The 25154-nt window shown below is 42.3% G+C and overlaps 1 protein-coding gene across 2 annotated transcripts in view; it reads left to right on the forward strand.

The window, feature by feature from the left end:
* Positions 1-24925, forward strand: part of SPOCK1 (SPARC (osteonectin), cwcv and kazal like domains proteoglycan 1) — a 273294-nt gene extending 248369 nt beyond the window's left edge. For both annotated transcript variants that reach the window (XM_038150666.1, XM_038150667.1), the window contains 5 exons: positions 6485-6601; positions 13167-13388; positions 13986-14048; positions 19088-19225; positions 20279-24925. In XM_038150666.1, coding sequence (XP_038006594.1) covers positions 6485-6601; positions 13167-13388; positions 13986-14048; positions 19088-19225; positions 20279-20469 — 731 coding nt within the window. In that variant the 3' untranslated portion in view covers positions 20470-24925. The remainder of the gene's footprint in view (positions 1-6484; positions 6602-13166; positions 13389-13985; positions 14049-19087; positions 19226-20278) is intronic.
* Positions 24926-25154: the final 229 nt, after the last annotated feature.

The following is a 25154-nucleotide window of genomic DNA, read 5'->3' on the forward strand; positions in this document are numbered from 1 at the left end:
TCCCCCACCATCATTGTAGATTGGATATATTTAAAATAAAACTCCAGGCTTCTTAATCACCTGGCAAAGATGCACCTTTCCAGGGTTTCCACAATTAATGTGAGCACAAAAGGAAGTAGCAGTAAGTACTAGGAGAGCAGATGTACGCTTTGCCTCCAGTGCCGAGGGAGCTTTGTAGCTCTCAATCTTGGTTCACACAGTTCTAGCTGAGCTTTGTGTTTTAAATGTGCCGTTTTAAAGAAGCTCCAGATCAAAGCCTATTTCATCTTCCCAGCAGCTGAGCTGCTCCTGTAATCATCTCAAAGTCTGAACTGCAGGATCTTGGCATCTGCTGCTGTATATATCAGTAAGCCAAGGCAAAACAAGTGACAGGAGGATCAGAGGTGGTTACCAGCATAGGTGTCAACCCTGTGGAAGAATAGCCAGTGAGAGCCAAAAATGCAGTGAGGCAAATATATCCACGTAGAGCTCTGCCATGAAGTGTTGGTGACTACAGGAGCAGTTTTACAGGTGAGCTGTTCATTGATTGGACTGGCAAGGCTTGGTTGGAATGCACTACCTTTCCTTACAGTAACAGCAAACAATCCATTCCTTTCTACTTCATAAAATTATTGGCATAATACTTCATTTTTTATTGTTATAAGAAGTTGCCTGAGGCCTCAGTGAAAAGAGCAAATTAGAGCATTACTCCTTCCAACCACGAACGGTGAAATATTTGTGGAGGCCATTATTGCCAGAGTTGCATCGCCAAAATATCACATATAAAACACTTGGGAGTCATCTGCAAGTCACACAGATGTGTGTATGTTTATATGCATCTGTGTGGAGTGGGATTGGAAGTGGAAGGTTAGCACAGCCCTGAATTTATCTTGATGCTTACTTTCAAAGCAGCTCCTGCAGCAGCAGAGCACTGTTCTGCATTTCTGGGAGCAGACCCACCCTCTTAGCCCAAAAGATGCTACCATTTTTTTGACTGCCTGTTTTAATAATCCACACACATGTGGACACAATTATAGCCGGGTGAAATAAGATGCTGACTTACCTACAAGAAAATGTAATTATGTTTGTCAGAGAAAGCGTGGTTAAAATTGCTGCATTTTCTTTTTACAAAGCATGCAAAAATCAAAGATAATATAAAAATTAATACTTAGAACAAAATATCTCCTGTCAACTTCCATGCTAAGCTACATTTATGTCAAACCTTTTTAAGAAGTGTTGCCACATTGTTTTCAAATATGTTTTACCATATAATTTTGTTGAGTTAGTCTTCAAAACTGCAAAAAATTAGAGTTTTTTCCCTTCTGAATTGCTGAAATAATGTCTGTCCTACTTCTAAGTGGAGGAATATATCACTATTGGGCAATGTCGTTTAGGTTTGTGCTACATCACATTTTAATCAAAACTAAATGGACTTGTCCTCCAGGCTCACAGGACAAATGACTGGGCAGTTTGTTACCACTCACATGTGCTACCAACAGAGCTGGTTTCAGCTTGTGAGCCAGGCAGCAGGCAGGGCTGGACTCCAATAATGCATCCACTACCTCTTGGTGCTCAGGGAATAAAAAGCATCTCAGTCCATGGGCTCTCTTGCAAAGGTTTCTGTTTCTGATTTACGTTTTGTGGCTGGTCACCTCAACCACAAGCCATTGATTCTGCTCCATGCAGCACATTTGCATCCTTAAGCAGGTTATTAAAAAGTAGTGGCATGTCCCCAAGCTGAAGATTTAATTTGCATGGGAAGAACACTAACCTCAGTAACTAAATATACATTTTTTTAAAGCTCCAACTTTTTTTTCCTTTTCCTTTTTGTTATTTCTCTGCAATTGCAATTCCTTTCATTCTGCAGTACAGAAACAATTGAAGCTGTTCCACCTCTCAGGGATGCATCCCGTTGGCATTCAGGGCTCCTCAATCTCTACCTAACAGACTAGTTAGTATTATATAACAAGAATATGAACCCAAAGAACTGGTCTCTCCACAAGGAACTGGTAGGAATGTAGTGCTATTTGTAAGAAGTATTATTAGAATAAGAACAGCAGGAGTGAAAAGGCAACAGACAGATGCCAGAGAGATGACAGGAAAGTCAAATGATACAAAACCTTCTGTACACATTCTGTGAATCTGGTTGCACACTTTGCTGGTTGGGAAATAGGGTAGCATACCACTGTAACTTGCTCCTGGACAATATGGACTTGTTAGCCACACAGTGCCAGAATATTCCAGCAGCAAGAGAGACACTAATATGATCCTGCAGGAATGTGCTTCCTAAGTATTAAGTGTTGCTTAGAATTCATTGCAGTAGGAGTTGTGAGGTTTGGTGGTTTTTAATGTTGTTAGTGCATGGAGATTTTACAATATTGCTTTGCTAGGCTGGAGTAGAAATAGGATGTGATTCAGTATTGATTTAATCTTACACATCTACAGGTAAGTTCAGTTTTAATGTTGATTTCTATCACTAAGTACTATTGAAAGTCCCTATCTGAAAAAGTGAAATTAAATATTATACTGCTAATTTTCACCACCAATGTATATAGATTAGTATCTGTAGAGCTGCAAAAGTCCATAACAAAAGCAGGCCCATAAAAGCCTGAGCCTTTACAGCATGCTAATGGCTTTCCATTAGGTCAGATTAATGCTTTCTGCTTGGTGAAAATAGGTATTTAGCAACAGTGCTTTCAGTTTGTGAGGAGTAAATAACTGCTGGACCAAGTGCTTCACCCTCGGGAATAAATCTGCACTTTGGGTGCTCGTTAATAAATCACTTTCTGCAGGATAATTTGTCACATCAGCAGATGCAGATCTGAGGATGTTGTTGGGTCCAGCAGCTCTCGTATCCTCCCCTGCATTCTCATTGCTGAGACTCAGAGAAGGGACAGATTCTGCCCCTGCTCCAGGTCGCGCTGCCAGCCCAGGGGCAGGGGCTGTGCTCTGGGGTCAGGCTGGGAGCTGGCTCTTACCCAGCCGGCCTCTCCATCCCTGCCTGGAGCAGCTGCCATCCCAGCCTGCTGCTCTCAGGAAAGCCGTGGGCTGTGAGCAGATCATCAAAGCCATCAGCAGGGAGGGATCCCGGAGTTAATGTTGCAGGAGGGGCTGGGATCAGATGCTGCTAAAGCAGAGCCTTTGTTGGCATCGGTAAAATAGCAAGGGTAAAGAACTGTGGGTTGTTTTCTCTTTAAGAGGTGTAGGAAATGAAGCCCGGGTCTCTTATCTCGGAGAAGACACACACCAGTGAAGATGCCTATTTACATGTGTTTGCACTCGGGTCTGGTTCGCAGCACCAGAGCTTTAAATGGTTCTTGACAGTTGACTGGACAGGTTCCAGTTGTGAGAGAGGGGCTGCAGAGAGTCTCCTCCCTTGGTGATTCTCTTCAGCCTGGATTTTTAAATCAGTGCTTCTAGTCATGTCAATATCCATATTGTTTGCAACCCCGGTGTTCTCTCCTTATAAATCTTCAAATAGCAAGAGACCCATTATCACATCCATTCCTCCTACAGCCCTGTTCTTCTTATCTGAGAAATGTGACTTGAAACTTCTATTAGTAGTGAAGAGGTACACTTGCACTGCATTTTTCATGAAGAGGGTTCTTAGAAATGCTTTATAACATCTACTAGTGTAAATTTATATGTAAGGATCCCAGATGAGGGGCTCCTCCAAGCTAATTGTTTGATATATAACTAATGGGCCCTACCACCAGAAATAAAACATTGAGTGCTCTGGTTCCTGGATGCCAGAGCCCTGATTTCATTCGTGTGAAACTTCTGCCCTCTGAATGTCAATCCCCTTTGAAGTGTCCCAAATGTGCCCCAAACCAAACAAATTCAGAATGATTATATGCTCTGATAATGTTCAGATGAAATAAATAAAAATGGAATGCAGTTCCATTGGGTAGAAAGGCAGGATATTTTTAACTAGGCATGGTAGCATTAAAATAAAATTTAATGCAAGAGATTTAAAATAAAAGGATGCTTCCTCTATTTTAATGTGCGGGAGAAAGTAAGATTGAGGGCATTAAATACTTGAATAGAAATTTGACTGAACTTTGCATTAAATTTTTTGAAGTCTTGTCCAGAAATTTATGATTCACTCCATATTAATAGCAAAGTTGGCTCCTGTATGACTCACTAGACAGTATTTATTCTAGTGAAGAAAGACTGCAGTCTTAAGAGAGAACCTCAACCTCATACTCACTCTGGAATCATCCTTAAGCAGCATACTTAAGGAGTATCTCAGTTAGTCACAGAAAATCTATCCAGAATGCAGAAAACTCCAGTTCTGGGCTTGCTGTCAATCATGCCTCAGATCAAATTCCAAAGGAAATCTGCAGGGTTTGTGGTCAGCAAAAACAAAAGCAATAAATTCACCCAGGGTTCACTCTCAAACACTGCCCTCAAAAAAGGCTGTTTCTTGACATGGCTGAAGTTACAGACATGGAAGAACTGTAACAGCTCCATTAAAAATGGCATTTTACAGACCCTGACATGTTTGATTGGCTCAATTATAGGGACGAGTTGTTCCAAGTCTGATTTGCCATTAATTACTTCTGTTTACCATTCATTAATTACTTCTGTCCCACCTATGCTGTGCATTCAATCCTGGTTTGTGTTGCAGTTTAAAAGCATGGATTCCAATTACCCCAGTCAGTGCAGTTCACACCAAATGACCACTTTGTGAGGTTTATTTTAGAGACTTTACTGGCCCTGGGGAGGGCATCCTGCAGGGTGCTGAGGCTGGGGGGCAGGGTGTGTGTGCTCCTTGTTCCTGCCCTCCATACAGAGTTTGGGAGCAAATCCAGTGTCCCCCAGAGAATTTGGCTTAATTTGGGTTGCTGTGGTGTCTGGGGTTGACTTTGTGTTTGGAGGTACACAAATCTGAATCAGGAAAATGGCTCTAGAAGGTATTTTCTTTATTATTATTTCTTTTTCCTGAGCCTTGACTGTGAAGCTCAGTGTACCTGTCCAGAAGGCACAAAAATGGATGTTTGTAGTCCAGAGTTCCAGCCTTGGCCTCCTAAAGGTGACATGTGCCACCATGATTATTTAATAAGTATCAGGTTTGCACAATAAAACTATATTACTCATTTCTTGGACGAATGAATCCTCTTTTTTTTTTTTTTCCACCCAACTTGGAAAGATAAGATAGCTTACCATTTATGAAATGTAATGTTAATTCAAGTGAGAAAATAAAGTGGTAGCTTTTTCAGCAAGGTAGGCCACTTTACAATTAGTATTGCGTTGTCTTCCATTATTGTACATTGATGGGATTTTTTGTTTAACACCTGATTTTTCCTTACCTGAACTCAGCTTCAGAGGGATAGTGATCTTCATATCTTTATCCTTCATAGGAAAATCTATCAAACCCTTTCAGTGTTACAGAAAAATAAAAAAGGGAAATGTTTCTTTTTCACCCCTTTGAAATTTAGAAAAGGATGTAATTTCTATTTTTTACTTCAAGGTTATTCCTGTCCCAAACTAAAGTGTGAGAACAAGCCAATCCTCAGAACATGTGTGACATATTAGCATGTTCCTTGTCATTGGAGCAGTGAGTTAAACTTGGAAGAGCTGTGGGACTCAATTGTTCTTCAGTAAGGTGGAAGGAGGGGTATTACCATGAACAGCAAGATGGAGAAGACTTATTGTGACTGTGAAGGATGTCTGCCTCTGTGGCATAAAGTCTTGCTCTGTATTTCAAGAAATGTCATTTAAAATGTAGAATGAGTGCACAGTAGGAATAATAAAGTTGCCTGAGCATGTGAATTTTAAGCACTAAACATGATACAGAAATAAGAATATGTTTTTTTGACAGAAACTTGTGGCTAATGCAGCTTTCTTCCCTAAAAATATTTGCTCCAGCTGAACATTAATCTCTTGGCAGAAATGTCTAGGAAAATTAGATACTTCTCAGTAAAATTTATAAGAAAATAAATGTTTTACCTACATAACAAAATAGAAATGACAACCTTCAGAGGTGGTAGAGTCTCACTTGCAGTAGAACTAGAGAAACATAACAATTTTTCTGTATATAAATAAGTATATATATTTTCTATTACTGTGATAATAGCCTTATACAAAGCCAAATGTGGTTATAAATTATCCCAAACATCTTTTTCGAGTAGCATGTCTAGGCAAGGATGTCCCTCCTCCCCATCTGTTTGACTGATATTTTTCTCTGAAATCCTAAAAGGTGAAAACATTTAAGTTAAATAGTCACATAGCTCTAATTGCCAACTGGCAGGGAGCTCTGCGTGGCACTTCTTCCATCACCAATCGTATCAGCTTCCAAGGAAGTACTTGAGTGCAACTTGAAATTCATAATAACTTCCATTTTCTTTTTATCTTGCATCCTTTTCCCTGACCTTCTCTTTTTCCTTCAGAGCTCTTAATGAGGAGAACTTTACAGCCATAAACACAATTTTCTAATGGACTCTCGGGGGAGAGGCTTTTCCCTGGTGCTCCTGACTCAGCCTGGTGCTTTGTTCTCTCCTAGCTTGCACAGACAAAGAGCTGAGGAGTCTGGCCTCGAGGCTGAAGGACTGGTTTGGAGCCCTGCACGAGGATGCCAACCGTGTCATCAAACCCACGAGCTCGGAGACAGCACAAGGCAGTAAGAAACCCTTCCCCTTGAACATTGGGTGTTGTAGGAGCTTCCCAGCCTGAGAGAACTGAACTGAGCACTGCTGTTGGTGCTGCTACAGCCTGTCAGGCAGGTGCCAGTGAATAAGCAGGAACCTGAGTCCTGATCCTGCTCTTTTCTGAAGGAGCTGCAGCCCTTCCATCCTCTCTCTCTGGCCCAAACTGCTCTAGAAACTGGCAGAGAGACAGAGAGACCTTCACAAGTTAATCAGGCAAACAAGTGTCTGAAGGCCATGGAGATCACCTCTGCATGAGTAACTGAGACTGCTCAGGGAGCTCTCTCAAGCACTGGGGTTAATTATTCTGATGTTGTTTGTGTCTGAACAGTTAAATTCCATCACCCTCCAATTCAATGTGGCTGCATCCAAATCATTTCTTGGGGCTGGACTCTGGTCTCTGCTTAACCACCAGTTTTATGACCAAGCATTTTCTGACACAATGTCAGTGGCATAAGATGGAAATATGGCATATAAGCATAGGGAACATTATGCCAATGTTGGAAAAACTCACTTAGATTTTACTTGAAAATTTCCTGCTAATAGTTTATGTAAGGGAAAGAATAATAAAAACATCCACATCTGAGCCATGGAGCTGGAAGAGTTAAATGGTGGAGAAAGCTGGAGCCCATTGTGTCCTAGGTATTTAAGAACACCATCTTTGCACCATCTTCCCTTTGATGCTTTTTTTTTTTTTTAAGAAAGGAAGAAGATGAACAGTCTAGAGGACATTTACTCTCTGTGGGTTAAGCCAACATGACTGATTTGGATGTCATTTAGCCACCAGGGAGGGGAAGGATTCAGATAACAGCATTAAAAGAGGTCATGCTCATCAGAGAGCAGATGCAAATTCACTTTCTGTAAGGACTCATTAATTCTTTTAAACAGTGTCCCAAAACATGTGGGCCCTTGGGCTGCAAAGTATGATGCACGGGTTTTATCTAGGTGTGTGCCTCAGTGTCGCTTCACTGATTCTCTGGGGCGAGCTGTCTGAAGCCAGGGTCCAAACCCAGAATTTGAAGGGTCCGGCAGCTGCTGCTTTTACGGCTCTTTTCACCTGGTGTCCCTGTAGAGTGACACCACAGAGGCTACAGGGGCACTAGAACAGACCCAGCACATCAGGGTGGGCATTTTGTGTTGGTCCAGGTCTCCACAGCCCTCTTTTTTCTGCTACATCTGAGCTGGGGTAGCAGCAGATTGCCTCTTCCTAAAGACACAATATACCAGGGGCTGGATTGCTCAAAACTGGATTGCTCAAACCCAATAATTCCACCACAAACTCTGTGGTGAAACAAGTCATGTTCTGTGTAAATGATCTTTTTTTCATGTGTCCCTTATTTTGCACAGTATTTACAACAAAGTCAGTGTCTTTAAAACTGTATGTCCTACTTATTTCTGAAACAGTGCTCCCAAAAAAAAATGTTCTCATGCAGAGGATCTGAGCCACAGTGCAAAAAGCAACTGGAAGTACAGCTAATCATGGCTTCCAGATGTGAATTCATTTCAAACCCCATGACAGAAAGCCTTAGAGGCCTTAAACTTTATTTGAAGTCCTTTAGGCCCAGAATCACAAGAAATCTCATTTTATCAGAATGTCAAAAGGATGTTTTCATGCAGATGATTCGTGACATCCTCATGATGACCTTGCCAGAGGCCAAATCCTAAAGGTGTTGAATCTTTTGTTGTTTTTTTTTTTTCTTAAGCAATTTCAGTGAGAAAAGCATTTCTGTTAATTCTGCAGTGTTTGCTCAGATTCACAGAGGAGCTGTTATCTCTTTTTAGTTTAGTTTGATTCCTGGCAGCTTTTATTTGAAAGGCTGCCTGATGATTTTAAACACTTGATCTCAACAATGTTCGTTTTTAGACTGTTGACTTAGTTTGGCACGTTTCCTTATTTTCTTCTATATCAATTAAAAAAAAAAACAAACTTTATGAGTTTAGATGCCTAAGCCATTTTTAAATGCCACAAAACTTGGGCTTGTTTTTCTTTCTGAGGTTTTGCAGCAGTATTCATGAATTAATCTGCATGTCCCAAATTCTGCAGCTCACATTCTCTCTGGTGGCACTGAAAATACACACAGGGTGAGGACAGCAGTACTTGGCTCTCCAACTTCAAACATTTGTAAAAATGAAAGACATCTTAAACAGGGCTCAGAATTCAAAGCAAAGTTCACATACCCAAGCTGTAGAAAAGAATGTCTGTGAATCCTGGCAAACAGGACACACACTCTGATGTACACATTGTCCTTTTTATGGCTCAGCCTGTGTTGCCCTCCTCACCACACACCTCCCTTCATTAAACTGAACTGGTTTGGTTGTGCCTGCAGGGTTTGAAAAGGCATGAACATCCTCAAATAATCCATTTTGGATGTGCCCCCGTGGCAGTAAAAGGAGCAGATGGTGGGATGCCATGACTAGGATGCCTTGGACACATCAGCTGTCCAGAGAAGGTTTTCCAGCAGAGATTTCTCTATGCTACATTAATTTTTCAAGATGTTAGTGTGGGTGTAAATAAGCATTTTGAGTGTACTATGTTCACCCCCAGGTGAAGGAAAAAAGTATGCTCCTTTTTATTTTCTTTGTGAATCTCTTGAAAGGAAAAAGAGGAGGAAGATCATTGTGTTTAGATTTCAAGCCTTCCTTCCCTGAGCTCTCTGATCCCAGCAAAGCACTGTGGGCCAGGTACTTTGTCTTCTGAAGGCTTTGTGCAATTAAAATCTCCTCAATAAATGATGTAAGAAACTCAGGGACATGTTTTGACATAGGGAAATAATAAAACTAATTAGGTAGCAAGATCAGATTCAAATTGCTCCTGAGCCTGTTGATAATTCATAACATCCCCATATTGTATCCAGATCCCCAGGTTGTATCCATGGTTGGAGTGGGTGTTGTTTTTCTTTTACTAGAGGTCTGTGCAATATAAAGGATTTTTTTTTTTCTGGGGAACATTTCTTCTCCTCCTTCTTTTATTTTAAGCAATGAGGGAAATTAGGTTAATTATACCCCTGTTAATTTAATTGTGGTATACTTTAATAAAATAAAAATGGCTCATGTAAGTCAACTCTTGAAGGGGGAAAAGAATTCTTTCATGCCAGAAGGTGTGTTTATTTTTAATAAGGATTTTCACCTAAAGACTTTTTTAAATTTAATTCCATTTTAATTCAGAGGAGGTGGAGCATTTTACGTGTTAATGGGATGAGAGACTTCTACATGTAGGTCACCAGCTGGATTTCCTTCCAGCTCTGTAGTGAATGAAAGTTGTCAGGATGCTGAACAGCTGTCAGTTGAAAAGAGGAACAAGATGGTCTTAGTCCAGGTCCTTGTGAGCAGGTGTCCAAATGAGAGCAGCCACCACCTCAGCTGACATTAACTGGCATCTGTGTGGGCAGCCTCTGCCAAGGAGCCAAGAGGGATGTGGAGCCTGCACCATTCTCCTGCTTCTCACCAAAGGCACTGCAGCACTGAGCTGATGAACAGAAAGATGCAGAAGCGTTCTCACTGAGGTTGCTTATTCTGGATCTGTTGTGCTGGAAATCCTGCCCGTTAACCAAGCACTGAATTCTTCACAGAATGATAGTGTGTGGTTTACTTCATCCAGAAAATTGCATCATATTTATAGATAAGTATATCAAAAGAGTCAAAAAAGAAGTTAATTCATTCAATATCACTTGGCCTCACCAGGCTGGTGGGAGCACAGTGACCTCCCAGTGAAGGTAAGTGAGCTCCAAAAGCCATTTTCCATCAGCTGCCCTGGTTATGATGTGAGTCAGAGCCTGTGTTGAATGTTTAGGGGACATTTGGCTTTCACTCCTGGTGCTGGGTGCTGAGAGCATCCAGGGTTGTTGGATTTGGGCTGCAGATGCAGTTTATGGGCAGTACCTTTTGCCAGGAGACAATATGAAGTGGAGCTGCTATTTGCCTTCAACGGCACATTGGGGGGCAATTAAAGAATTAACTTTCCACTGATAATAACCATCTAGCTAAGGACTTTCTGTCACACCTACCACTTCCATATTTCAGGACTTCCAGACCACTTCCATTGTCTGATAATCCAGCACTGTTTAGTAAACCAGCCTCTTAATAAATCTAATCTGGAGCTCTGGTCACAACAGTGAAAGCTCCCTTGTTTTTAAGAAATTATGATCAAAACCTCTTCAACTAATGTAATTAACTGTCATCTCAAGTGACCTTTCCCAGGTATATCTCCCATCAAGCCCTGATGGTGTGTACAGAGCAGCTCTGAACTCACTGCAGCCACTACTGCTGATTTGCTCAGACAGCTCCGTGCTGAGGGCAGGCTGGTGCTGTATCCCCATTGCTCACACAGGTGGAGATTTCCCAACAGGGAGGACAACAAGACTCAGAAATAATCTACAGGCACTGTCAGGGGCAAGTTCATTCCAGATCTCCCTGCTTTGGTCCCTGCCAGTTAAGAGATGACCTTTAGGTCATCAGGGCTGAGCAACACATACCATACTGAAGTGATGATACAGCACACCTTGCAGTTACTCATCTTTTGCAGCAATAAGTGCCACCATGGCATGTAAAATCCATTGACAGAGAGAGCATCTGTGCAGAAAAAGAGCAGACATTGGAAACTGACTCTTTGTCTCCTGAAAACTGCTAAACTGGGGTAGCTGGAGCCGATCCCAGCTCCACCCTGCAGTTGAATGTTCCACCCCTTCCTGACTACTTTTAACCTGTCCTGGGTTGGGGAATCTGGCACCAAACACCTGCACAGGGCAGGACTGGGTGCCCTGCTCCTGTTGCTCTGTAAAGGCAAAGCTTAAATCCTTTCACTTGACAAAAGATTGCACAGCAACCTAATCCTGCTTGCCTTCTTCAGGTGACTTAAATAATTGAAGTCAATATTTCTAATTGCTTCAGCAAGGCAAGGAGCTCCCCCCTACATCTATTCACAAAGCCTTGTTCTTTTTCACTGTGCTCAAACATGATTAGATAATGTTATGGGAGATAACAGCATAAAAATGTGATGAAATGTTCAGCATGATTTCTCTCTTCCCTGTCTGAGCTGCCTCTAGCCCTGAGGAAATGGCATTACCTTCTTCCTTCTTTAGAGAAACACGTATTATGAATGACACAAACCTTCCCATTAGTTAACCCTTCTGATTGTCCCTGTGTGTCACTGACAACCTTCAGCCACAACTGCAGACAAAAACCACAGCTTCCAGCAAAAAGCCCTGCTCTCCTTTGGATTAATGCCTAAAATAGCAAGCAGGGTGCAGAGCTTGGACAAACTGTCAGCATGATTCCAGCAACATCTCAGCTTTCACTTCAACAAAGCAGCATCCTGAAAGGAACACATACAGCAAATAAAGCTAAGCTTAACCTCTTTCAGTGAAAGTTGCAGCTGAAGGAAGAAGCTCGTCAGGCTTCTCTACATGGCCCAGAGCAGAGTGAGAGTGCACAGGCAGGTTATTGCTCCCAGCTGGAGCAGTGTGAGCACCAGAGGCCCAGGGTGTCAGGAGCCCTCCGTCCCTGCAAATCCCCAGCCAATGGATTCGTGTTTCTGAGTTTTGGTTGAAACCAATACCCTTGTTATCAGATTTATTATCTCTGTATTGCAAATATACTTCCTTACATCGTAGATAACTTGGAAGTTAGTCTAAACTTTGAAAAAAATACCATGACAGTGTGGATTTATAGTGCCCCACACCACAGCTTTTCTGGAGACTGCAGGATACTGGAACGTGTATCTCATATACACAGTGGTATCTATATGCATGACTTGGGCTTTCTGTGATAACCACTGCTGCTGCAGCAGTCTTTGAAGAATATGGGCTATTAAAATGAATGATGGCGATGGTTTCCAAAGCGCTGGAGAAGCAGAATCCTGTGTTGCTGCAGGAAGGTGCTGGAGCAGCATACAAGAGCATGGGCAGCTCCAGCTGAGGCTGTGCCCTCCCTCACAGTGATGTGAGGAATAGAGACACTTCACCTCTTCTCTCCCCCAGACAGCTCACAGTCCAGATCAAAGCAGTTTGTTGTCACAAACCACAGACAGGCCTTTGAAAGTGAAAAGCAAGGATGAGAGGTAGAAGGTGAGAGCACAGCAGGAAAGCATGTGATCAGGCAACTAGAAACGAGTCTGGAAACAGGATTTAAATTGCATTCAGATACAGTCTAGTTTGAAAATATGGTGGATGCAGCCTTTTCTCATCACATTTCAGTTTCCTGGATCCAGGCCAAGACACTTGGACTGAGGACTGAAGGGGAAAAAAAAAAAAAAAAGCAAGAATAGAGATAACTTTAAATTACAGAAACCAGTTCTGACTCTCAGCCCTCTCTACCCCACAGCTCCCACAGAGTGTGAGTAGTGCTCTGGTTTGTAGCTGTGCTTGGGCTTTAAGCTTTACACAGTCAGTTCACTCTCAGGATTTTGTTCTGCTTTGGGCAAGTCAGCTCAATGTTCAGAGCCCAGCCAAAAAGAAAAGTTGGCAAGGCTTCACCTTAGCAGTGGTTCCTGCGCCGGGGGCATGCCGGGGTTCAGCTGGGGAATATTTGCCTGTCTTCTTACAGGATTTGACACCAGCATCCTACCAATCTGTAAGGATTCCTTAGGCTGGATGTTCAACAAACTTGACATGAACTATGACCTGCTGCTGGATCCCTCGGAGATCAGTGCCATTTATCTGGATAAGTACGAGCCGTGTGTCAAGCCACTCTTCAACTCCTGCGACTCCTTCAAGGACGGGAAGCTGTCCAACAACGAGTGGTGCTACTGCTTCCAGAAGCCGGGCGGTGAGCTGGGCCATTTGCAATACAAAAAGGAGCTGTTTGGCTCTCCCTGTGTTTCAGGGCCTGCCTGTAGGGTTTGCTCATTGGCAGGCAGGTGTGTTAAAAGCCCTTTTGCCCAGCACCAGTGTGAAGGGCATTCTGGAACCATGTTTATTGTCACAGATGAACTATATTAACATCCCTTGATCATTAAAGCAAACAAAGTAGTAAGTGTCACTGCACACAGTCTAGAAATAAGCTCTATTGCTGACAGAAAGCTCAAGAATTTACTCTTTTATTAACGCAGAATTTAGCCAATTAGCAAGTCATAAATCAGAGAGCTGGCATGATGTCAGTTTGGTGAAAAGAGAGGTAGAATGGTTTAACAATTAAAATGGCCCCCAAACGCTACTCTCAACTACAGTGTGTTGCTTTTTTTTTTTTTTTTTTTTAATTAGTGGAGCTAATGACATAAATTTGTTTTGCAGTACAGTACCAGCATATGGGCTTCTCTCAGTCCCAGGTGTACAGTAGCCTACATTTCATGTCAGCAGTGAAGCCAGTCATTACAGAGCCTGTCCTGTACCATCTGGAAACTGATTCTTATACATTATATTTTAGGTCTTCCTTGCCAGAATGAAATGAATAGAATTCAAAAGCTAAGTAGAGGGAAGAGTCTGTTGGGTAAGTTCGATTACTTGCTATTCATTTGCTCAACTAATTAAAGCTTCTGTGATTATTGTAACTTTATATGCAGTAATGGTTTTTCAATTAGAGACTAATGTTTTGAGTCGGGAATATGCAGCACCGAGCGTAGGCCTGACACTATGAAATTAAACAAATAATGAGATAGCAACACACAGAACAGGTGTCAGCGTGGCAACGGGTTCAGAACTAATTTACAGCTCTCCAGAAATGCAAAGCCTTGCCTGCACAGAGCTTAATACTGCCTTCATCCCCTCACAGGTCAGAGCAAGTACTGCGAGGCTGCTTGATACTCAAGGCTCCCATTTTTGAAGGGTGACTGAAGGTGCATAGCCAATGCATTCATGTTCCCTTCCAGTTATGGTACAATGCAGCCTTTCCTTGGGGTTCAATTTTGCCTAATCACTCTTGAAAATATTTCAGTATATTCTGTGCATATGAAAACAGGAATTCATATCACCTCTTTTTAGGCAGCCTGCAGGATGCTTCATGCTGTAAGAATGTGGTCATGCCTGTCCCTCTCTCTCGAGCCTATTGGGAGCCTGAATTGATTCATGACTTACTCTGATGGATATCTAAAATTAGGTTAAATAAATCCCCATCTGGCATTTTCCCAATTAATTGCTGAAAAATCAGGTTGCTGAACTGAAAACATTTCAAGTGACTAATTCCCTACCCTAAAATCAGCCAGTGATGTGTGGCCTGGCGTTTGTGTGCTGGTCTTTTACCAAAACTTGTGTCCCAGCACATTTGTGCACACAGAGCCCAGCCCCTGAGGCACAGCAGGACAGATGCAAGCCCTGCACTTCACCCTTGAGGAGGGTGGCTGACCTCAGCCCCAGCTGTCAGCCCCATCATGGAGAACATGTCAGGTCCCAGAGCATCCCCAGCTGCAGCACAGGGCGTGCACAGCTCTGCTGCAGTGCTGCTCAGAGCCTCCCACACTGCAGCCTGCTGCTCCTCCATCTCAACAGCACGCCCTGCAAACAGCTCAGCTCTGCCACATCCTGCCACTCCCAGATGCCACTGCCTTTTGGACCCAAGGTTCAGGTGCCTTGTGAACAATCCCAACCTCCGTCAATTGGTTTAAATTAAGAATAAACGTTCCTAAAGGCCACAGGGACTGTGGTTTAGATCCATCATCCTTTCATAGCAAGTTCACATGAAGATTGGGATGTTTCAGAGTTACAGCTCCTGCTGTTCCTAGCTGTGGGAGCAAAGGGAGGATTGATCACTTGGGATATGTGTTCTCCATTCAGTAAATATTCTGCATTTGTGTTCAAGGGAATGTTGTGGCAGAGAAAGTCACAATGTTCTCTGTCTCATGGGTGTCATGGTTTTCAAAGTCACCTGAAAGAAGAAGAAGCCCAGTTCTTAACAGATAGCTTTGACTATCACATATTTATTTTATGTTTTGCTGTTATTTTCTACGTGCAATAAATGTCATCTAGGTTGAAACATAAGTAGTTTGTTCTGGTGTGTGGGAAGAATGATGCCTGGGTTGCAGGTAGTTCAACATGCAGGTAGTTGTAGCACATGTCACTGGGATCTGATCACAATAGCAGGAGTAAAATGACAAAGTAAAAGCAGTAAGAATGGTCCCTTAGCACAAATAACTTCTAGTCAACTGTATTAATAAAAAAAAAATAGAAGAAGAATGAAAGTGGTGAAGCTCAACAAATCAAGGTGTCAGGCACAGGTTGTTCCACAAGCTAGAAAATTATAATATAAAGAGGAACTCTTTGCTTCACCTACCCTGAAAGTCTTCCTGCATAATGACACCTGTCATGGAGATTTTAATTTGATATCAGAGCTATTTATACAGCAGAAAACATTGTCTTTTCACTGTCTGAAAAATCATTCAAATGGAAGCTCAAACATACACGTGACGTGTAGCAATGGTAAAGTTGGAAAAGAGAGATGAGTATTTTCAGATAAATTAATATTTAGTTATTCTGTTTCCTCCTGTGACCCTGATCTAGAAAGCACAGCACTTACAGTCTGGGCACTAGCATGAAGAATGTTTTTGGTAACTTGTATCCATTGATAAAAATGATGACTTTTGATATTTCCTTCTCTATATATTTTTCAAAACACATGACAGTTGCAACAAAGTACTTCAAAGCCATTGCCAATAGATATGTTGAATTTGGAGACTTTCAAATGAAGACTAGCATCCCAGGAGACTGAATTAAAAAGTAAACAGCACTATTCATCTTTTCCTACCAGATTTATCTGGAGTACAATTAACTGCAGAGACTGTACTTTTAGAGCATACAACTGTGCAGCCTGATAATGCTTCTCCCACTCCACTAAAGTAATAAATTTCTGCTCCTGTCACTGTTTTCTTCTATATCAACCCTGTGGATTCAGCTAATATAATAGCTAATACCAGGAGCTGTGTGCTGGCTAGTACTTAATTCTGACAGGCTTTTACCTCTATCTTTAGCATATAATTATTTTCCTCCTGTTCTCTAAGGAAGGGGAGTGTTATATAGATAAAGAAATGGAAATAATGAAAAAAAAAAAAGGAAAAAAAAAAGAGGTCTAGGTCTGGGTCCATAGAAAGGATACAGATGCAACAGTGCTGTTCAAGTTTGTGTGATATAACTAAATCCTTCCCAGGACAAAGGCAGATGGGGGAGCAGGATTCAGTAGCTTGAGGCAGTTTGTGGGGAGTGACTCTCATTTTGTGGTGTCCATGCTTGTGGGAAGCACTGCCTGTGCAGGAACCTCTGGAGAGGAAAGATCCAGATGCTTCCTGATGCAAATGGCCTGTCTGGGTGCCATGCTCCAGGAGAGCAGAGCTTGTAGCCAGCTCATTTCTAACAAAGACAGGCTGATTTGTGTACAGTTCACAGGGAGAATCATCACGTTGTACAACACTTGTTCCCAGCCACTCTCTGTCCTCTCCAGATTATCACCTGCACCTGACACATCAGAGAGGACATGCTGTATCCTCCCTCTGATGGCTGGCAAATACTGTGGCATTAGCATGCATAGATAAATATTTAAAGCTCCAGTGTTACATACAAATTGGCACGAATTTCCCACTCAGTACCTTCCACTCGTCGCTGTGACCCAAAGTGTGAATCTATTCACACACAGTTATGTTGGCACTGAGCCTGGGCCACAATTTATTTTTAAATCTTTTAAAGCTTTTATAGGCAGCGTGGAACCTCTTCAAGAAACAGTGAAACTATGCAAAAAGGCCTGTTTGAAAGAAGGAAAAAGTTGCATTGCCCTAGGAAAAGAGGAAGCATGAAACAGTTTAAAATGCAGAAGCTGTTCTCTGCTCGCCCTGTAATGCCCCTGAGGTTCCCCCTTTGATCCTTCCCTGGAGCCAGATGTTGATCAGGTATAAAAGGGCAGCTCTAGTGACATGGGTACAGCTATGCTGATTTACACCAGCTCCAAGTCTGCACCTGAGCACTTTTCCCAAGGTTGTGTATGGTTTGATAAACACCTGGAGTGCTTATCAGAGGCAGGACATGAGCATAAATATGAAAAAAAATCTTTCCTAATTGATGTTGAAATGAAGTTTTGAACGCTGAGTATTAACTTATAAAAACCTACCAAGGCAAATACATATGTTTGTTATTAAAACTATTGTCTTATAAATAGTGAAAATGAATCTCTGGTAGTTGCTAGCATGCTTACATTGGTACATGAACATAATGGTGATACCTATTAGCCAACCTGCAACAAGATCATGCTTTGACATTATTTAAAATATTCTCACTCATGGGTGTGGTCTTCAAAACTGATCTGATAGACAAAGATTTCTGCAGATGTTCAAAGGTTTCTCTTCTCATCTCCCAGACTGGTATTAGCAGCACTCAAACTTTATACAAGATCTGCAGAGCAATGAGTTTGGATATTCAGATTCACTTTGTGTAGCTCTCTGTGTGCATGAGACTGACTGACTTCCACTTTTATGTCTTTTATATAGGAAATCTGGTGACATTTGGGCAGCACCTCCTCATTCATCTTTTCCCGTGAGAAATGTAGTGGAAGTGGCCCCTTTGACACATGTGCTGTCTGAATAGATGCTATACATGGAACTAGTTAGAAAACTTTACTGAACCACCAGTAAATCACTGGTATCTTTGACAAAGGAGAGAAACACTTTCTCAAAAATCATTTGAGACAACAAATTTGGGGGCAAGGGCGTGTTTATGTCATGTTTCAAATTGAAACAATTGAAAAATAAGGGAAAAATGAATGTACTGACCTCCAGTGGGAATAAAGCTAACTCATCTCAAAGAACAAGAGGGCTTTTCATACTGAAGTGCATTTTTTGTATCTGCTGAAAATGGTGGGAACAATAACATAGGTTTCTCCTGAGAGTTCCCCTCTCTGCAGAAGCCAGGATGAACCACACTCTACAAGGCTGAAATATATTGGTTTCATTGCGAGACAAAACTTGGGCTTCAAATCCGAAGAGTTACTGATTCAGATCCTGTTGTCCCTCTCTGTAAAGCCTGTGCATTAGTTCTTCTTTCCTACATGGGAACTCTCAGTAAGTCAGGGGATGTGCCTGAGATGAGTATGAATAGCAAGCAGATGGCAGATACCTTCCAGGGATAATTACAGTGTTGTGGAAAGACTCATGTGATAAACACTGAAGGAGTGCAAATGGAGGGAAATGCAGAACTAATGGACTTGGGGTAATAATCCAGTTGGGAAGAAAAGTTTAAAACCAGCAGTTAAATGTGAAAAGGCTCTGTGGGAATATCAATCATTCAGGGGCAGACTGAAGCTCTCTCTAGAGCTGTGTGACACCCTCCTCTGTGTGCTGGATATGAACAAACATTTATACACTGTGACCAGGGAGTCTGAAAAGAGTTCACCAGAAATAATTCCTTCGCCCTTTCAGGCACCAGATAATCACACGTATTTCCTTGCCAACATTGTCCAGATCTTCATGTCTATAAGTGCTAAGTTCATAATACCCTCCCTGTGTGTTTGCTCCCGCAGAGGATTGCATTACTGAGCACACCTTATATTTTATTCAGGTGCTTTCATCCCCCGCTGCAATGAAGAAGGTTATTACAAAGCCACGCAGTGCCATGGCAGCACGGGGCAGTGCTGGTGTGTTGATAAGTATGGCAATGAGATAGCTGGCTCCCGAAAGCAAGGCACAGTCAGCTGTGGTGAGTAATGACCTGCTTTCCTCAGACAATGGGGGAATTACCACTGCAGTCACCCTGCCATTGCTGTACCACCGAGGATGATGACAAAAGGGAAAACACGAGGAGCACGGTTCAAAGTGCTCCTCTGTTCTCCTGTTCACACACAAACGGGGCCCTCGTGGGTCCTTAGGACAGCAGGGGTGCAGCACAGGTTAGCAGGCAACAACCACTGGTAAGATATTTTTGCTACCAGCCTGGAAACTGCAGTTAGTGATATTAAAATTAAGGGTCTGGGGTTGCTCTGCGTGGTTATTAAATCTATTGTTCTGTACACTCTGGAATGCACAACTACTGGAACTTTCCAGACGAGGGAAGCCTAAATGTGTAACATTGTATGCATGAGCAACCAAGCCAAATACAGTTGCTGACAGGACAATACTATGTAGGTGAGGGAAATCACCAATGAGCTGCTGTGCCCAGACAGGGAAGATGTCACCTACAGTCCTTCAGAGTGCCTCAGGGATGGTTTTGAGTGCAGCTTTGTTTTTTGAAAAGGAACAGAGACCTGGAAGGTCCAGGATGCCTAGAATAACATCACAGATCTTAGGTTCAATAACTATATTTGCAGAGTGAGGTTTATGCACTCAAATAAAACCTTTTTTTTTTTTTGTGGTTTTTTTAGCCTGGTGTACAGAGTGGTGATGGAATTAAAGTATTTACAAAGGAATAACGATTTTGTGGCCTGCATGCACATGATCTGGAATTTTCCAGTCAAGCCTCTAGGAGGAGGACAATGCATAAGGGGGCATTTTATAAATTAAAAAAAATAAAAAAAAAAACCACCCCAAAAAAAGAAAAAAAAAAGAAACAAAAAACCACAAACAGACTCAATTGATATGTATTTTTTGCAATTCCGAATGAAAATTGAAATTTTAAGGTTGTTTCATGAATAGCTGAACCAATTAATTTTAAAAATAACATTGCAAATGGCAGTGGCTTGCATGACAAGGATAGTGATTAATGTGGAATTTGGTGTTCTGTGAGTTAATGACCTTTCCTGCTCACCTGTTTCAGAAGAAGAGCAAGAAACCTCAGGGGATTTTGGCAGTGGTGGATCTGTTGTACTGTTGGATGATTTGGAAGAGGAACCTGAAGCAACAAAAAAAGACAAAGATGGGAAACTGAAGATTCATGTAAGAGCAGCTAATGAAGATGATGAAGATGAAGATGATGATAAGGATGATGAAATTGGTTATATATGGTAGTGCCCATCATGATGAGGACTCACGTTTTGCACAATATTGCAACTCACATCATGTCTCTGCAATTGTATCTGAGAGTACCTGGCACAAAAATTCCCTCTCTACTGAGTTTAATTTTGTATAGCAAATTTAATTTGGATGATAACTTTTTTTTCCAGCAAAGGACTGTTTGGAATACAGCTTTTGTTCAGTTGATTTGGGGGATTTTTGTTCGGTCTACAGGGGCAATGAGTTTTGTTTCAAAACCATTTCATGTCTTAATCCTCATTTGCACCACTTATGAAATCCAGAATTTTGGAAGGGGCTCAAAAAAAAAAGAGTACAAAGTCTGAGAAGCCCCTCTCATGTCAGAGAATTTGTGTTACCTGGATCACATCAGAAAAAGGTTTTTCTTTCATTAAGGAGAGGTAGGTGCCTCGTTTTCTAGTCTATATTTATAATATCCCAGTGAAGAGTAAGTCTCTTTGGACAGTGGCTGCCCAGTACCAGGGGTTTAATCCAGAAGAAAACCCTCTGGCAGGACTTTCCCTTCCTTCCATTCTCTGAGAATGAGTCCAACAGGCTTAGTCCAGCTCACACTGAAGGCAAAACTCCCACCAGGGCACAATCAGCTCACTGACACTCTTTATTTGATAAAGGAACATGGCCTTCTTGATCTTAAAGATGCTGCAGCTGTCATGGACCAAGCCCTAGAGGCAGGGGACAGAGTCCATCTGCCTTTCAGGTGTTTAAGGGGAGAATATTTGATGAATTTTTAGCACTATAACCACCCCCAGAGCTGCTGTCTGAGCTCGTTTGGACCAGGAGGGTCCCTAACAGCACCCAGGCAGCCTCTGCTCCCACTCACACAGCACAGAGCTGTCTGTCCTCCCCTGAGCAGCCCTCCTCAGCCTCTGCTCCCACTCACACAGCACAGAGCTGTCTGTCCTCCCCTGAGCAGCCCTCCTCAGCCTCTGCTCCCACTCACACAGCACAGAGCTGTCTGTCCTCCCCTGAGCAGCCCTCCTTCCAAAGCCAGAGTGCTGCCCAAGACACCAACCCTCAAAAGGAGCTGTCCCTTATGTCATGTAAAGATACCTGTTTAAAAAAGCAGCTTTGGGTGGTGATATTTCAAAAGCATAACCCCTTGGCTCAGTGTGATACTGCACACTTGTAATACACACTCCTAAAAGAGAACAGAATTAAAATCCAATCCATGATTCCCTCAATACCTCCCATATATTCAAAGCTCTTGTGCCAGAGCATATTGACATTACATTATTTGCAGTGTTCTTTCCCATGGCAGTTCTCAGATGCTGTGGTGATCTTTTATTATTTTTGCTGTTTTGTGAAGCAGTAAGAGGAACATTAACCCCACTCTTGCATTAGGATGCAGGTGTAAGTATTTTAGCAGTGCCTGTGGTTGGTCAGTGAGTTATTCTGCAGGATGAAAAATGTGGTTTTTACAACAAAACGTAATTGGATTTTTTTTTCTGAGTTAATGGTGGAGATAGAGGTGGAGACAGCATTGAGTCACAACATGGTTTTCTGCATAGTCAGTTGAAAGCTGGAAAATACCACACAGATTGGCAGAAGTCAGTTTTTAGGTACATTGGCCTGGGGATGTTGGATCTCGGCCCTCTCCAAAGCCAGTGCCTGCCTGGCAGCCCTCTGGGCAGGACCTCTGCTTTCAGATTGATCAGAAATGGAATTCCTTTCAGGTACCATGTGCTGCAGGGGCTCTCCTGTTTTTTCCTCTTTTATTTCCTATTTATCCAGATCAATGACCTGGGAACAAAGAGCAAGCCTGCATAATCATTATTAATGCAGAAGGATGTGTAAAACCATGAGGAATTTGTTGTTTCACGCCCCTGCATCCTCCCAAAAATCTGCCACCACAGTCATTTGCAAAAGGCCTGCAATCTGCCCCGCCTCAAATAAATCCCTTTGGTTTTCCCATAGATTTGGAAAAATATATTTAATAATCATTTTCCATGAGCTGCACACACAGTCACAGACACACACACACACACTTTTTCTACTTGCCTTTCACAGAAATCCTGCCAACTTGCAGGAGGAGCAGATAACCCAGCATTTCTGTCTCCCTAAATATGATTTTGTGAGAAGCAATTGAACACTGTCAGCAGGTTCCTTCTCAAACATCCTGTCTAGTTTTCCTCTGGTATTTTCTTAATTAACCCCACACTCTCTGGGTCTGGCTCTGCTGTCCTGTGCAAGACCTGCCTGAGGCACAGAGCTGCCATTTCATTCTGCCATAAATCTGAGCACCACAATCAGCAGATTATGCTTATCCTCCTGGCTGGACTCATTCTCCACACTCAGCTGGGGGGGTTTTGGCAGTCCTGTGTCCCTCCACAACAGCTTATCCTGGGCTGTGCCTTCAGTCAAAGGTCACAGGGCAAATCCCTTCTCCTGCCCAGCACCTTCCCAGGGCAAAGCCTGGCACTCTGAGCCCTTGCAGGCAGTCCCAGGTCTGAGGCTGCAGGAGGCTGTGTCCCATGTAAACATGCAAGATGGTTAAATTAAAGCTGTTAAATAAGCCTTTAAAAGTGAATGTGAACATCTTTGAGTTTACTCGTGCAGACGTGGCAGCACCACCCACTGGTGGTCTCCTGGCTGTGATCTTTCACATGTGATGCTTCCAAATCAGAGCTGGAATTATAAATCAGAGCTTTATATCTAACTGTAAACCCATTACTGTCTCTCAAACTCACCAGCTCAAACATGGGGTGGCCCCAGTGAAACAGCTCCATGCCCAGCACAGCCTGGTGAGGGGGCAGGAGCCTTGGCTGGCTCGGGTGGCCCCTGGTAGCACATCCCCCAGCACCCAGAAACACACACAGACACACACAAGTGTTGTAGGCATGCTGACCTGATCCAGACAGACTCCCCCTCTCCAGGTTCAGTCACCTCTTTGACTCGTGCAAGTGTTCTTCTGGCTCCAGCCAGCGTGGGAAATGTGCCATTTTATGGGCTGGGGCAGCTGGGCAGGGCAGCCCTGGCCACTCCCAGGGTCCCAGCCAGGCAGGAGCAGGGCACACATGCTTGGAAGGGCAGCTCAGACTCTGGATTGCTTTGAGAGCAAATTCCCAAATCCTGCAAAGCTATTTAACAAAGCCCTTTTGTGATCCACTGGCATCCTCCTGTGGTGGGGGACCTGCAGCCCGTATGTATACATGTGTATATCTCTGTGTGACTGTATATATGCATTTATACACAAATACGTGTGTGCATATACGTGTGTGTGTCCAGTTTGGGGAAATGCATTAAGAAAATCTTCTATTTAATGAAATAGTGACAAAGAAACCAGCAATTCTACTAAGGACCAGTGCTCCTCCAGATCAAGCCCCTTCCATTCTTCATGCTTTGTAAAGGATTTAATTTGCTTCCAACTTTATTTAATTCAATTCCTTTCTTTTTCCTTTTTTTTAAGAAAGCAAGACTTACTTCCCATCTGAATCAAGTCATTGACCTTCCAAACATTTTCTCTTTGTGAAAAATGGAATCTGAGTTGTCCCATTCTTTTAGAGACACAAACCAAATGGAATCAGAGTTGTCCCATTCTTTTAGAAACACAAACCAATTTTTAAACACAAACCAATTTTTAATCTCATTTTATTTTCATATTGCAGTCTATGAGATACTGTTAGGCATTGCTTTATGTTCCTTTTAACTAGTGTAGTTAAATCAAAATGTTTGGTTCAGATTTCAGCACAGCTGGGTTTTTGGGTCATTACTGGCCTTTGCTGTGAACACAAAGAATCCTCTTTATTTTCTTTGCCTTTTTTTATGCTATTCTGTACTATTATTTTTAACCATTTGAACTGTTTATTTAATATTTATTCTACAGTTTATATTGAAGATGTAAAGTTTATATTTAAAACAACACTGTTAGTGAATGCTTCTCTTTGCCTCTCCAGCCTAGTCTGCTAGTCTCAGTGTACATTTCTGGCATGGGAATATTTTGATATTAGGAGTTTTGTAGCCTTTTCTCCCTCAAGCAGCAACTGATGTAAATCTAAGGTCACCACCTGACCCAGACCAGGTCGCTCGAGCTTCGCTCCCTCCATTTGTTGCTTCTCTGCAGTCCCTCCTGTGTCCCATCCTGTCACCCACAGACTGCCTTGTACAGTTACTACACATCAAAAAGCCCTTTCTACAGTAGGTGGGTTCTGGTCTTTTTATACTTTTCTCAATGCTGTTGATGTCTGTTACTGTTCAATGTGTAGATCTGTAAGGAGAGATCCCAATATTTCGTGTTTCAGTTCGATGTCCCTACTGTAGATGGATGTAGACTATCATAGTAAGTAGAACTGCATAGTAAATTCTGAATGCTTTTTCCATAAGGAGTTAAGTGGAATGTGAGCATTTTGCTACCTTTGGTTAACTGTAAATGCTTAACTGTAGTCTGAAATAGTTGCATTTTTGTCTGTCTCAATAAATTTTAATTTGTCTGCGACTCCTTATTGCCTGTCCTGAATTTTATTAAACTTAGGGGATCAAAAATACTGCACTACCTTGAGTCAGCATTTAATCATACATGGAAATGGATGCTCCTTTATATTTGCTTCATAACTTATACCTCTGTTCAATGCCAGCTGTAATCTGTGGAGTTAATGCAAGGTCTCCAGAAACCTCTATTTTAGAAGCAGAAATGAAACCAAACAGAATGGAATAACTGTACCAAA

Source organism: Motacilla alba, chromosome 13, assembly GCF_015832195.1.
Source record: "Motacilla alba alba isolate MOTALB_02 chromosome 13, Motacilla_alba_V1.0_pri, whole genome shotgun sequence".
Taxonomy (NCBI): domain Eukaryota; kingdom Metazoa; phylum Chordata; class Aves; order Passeriformes; family Motacillidae; genus Motacilla; species Motacilla alba.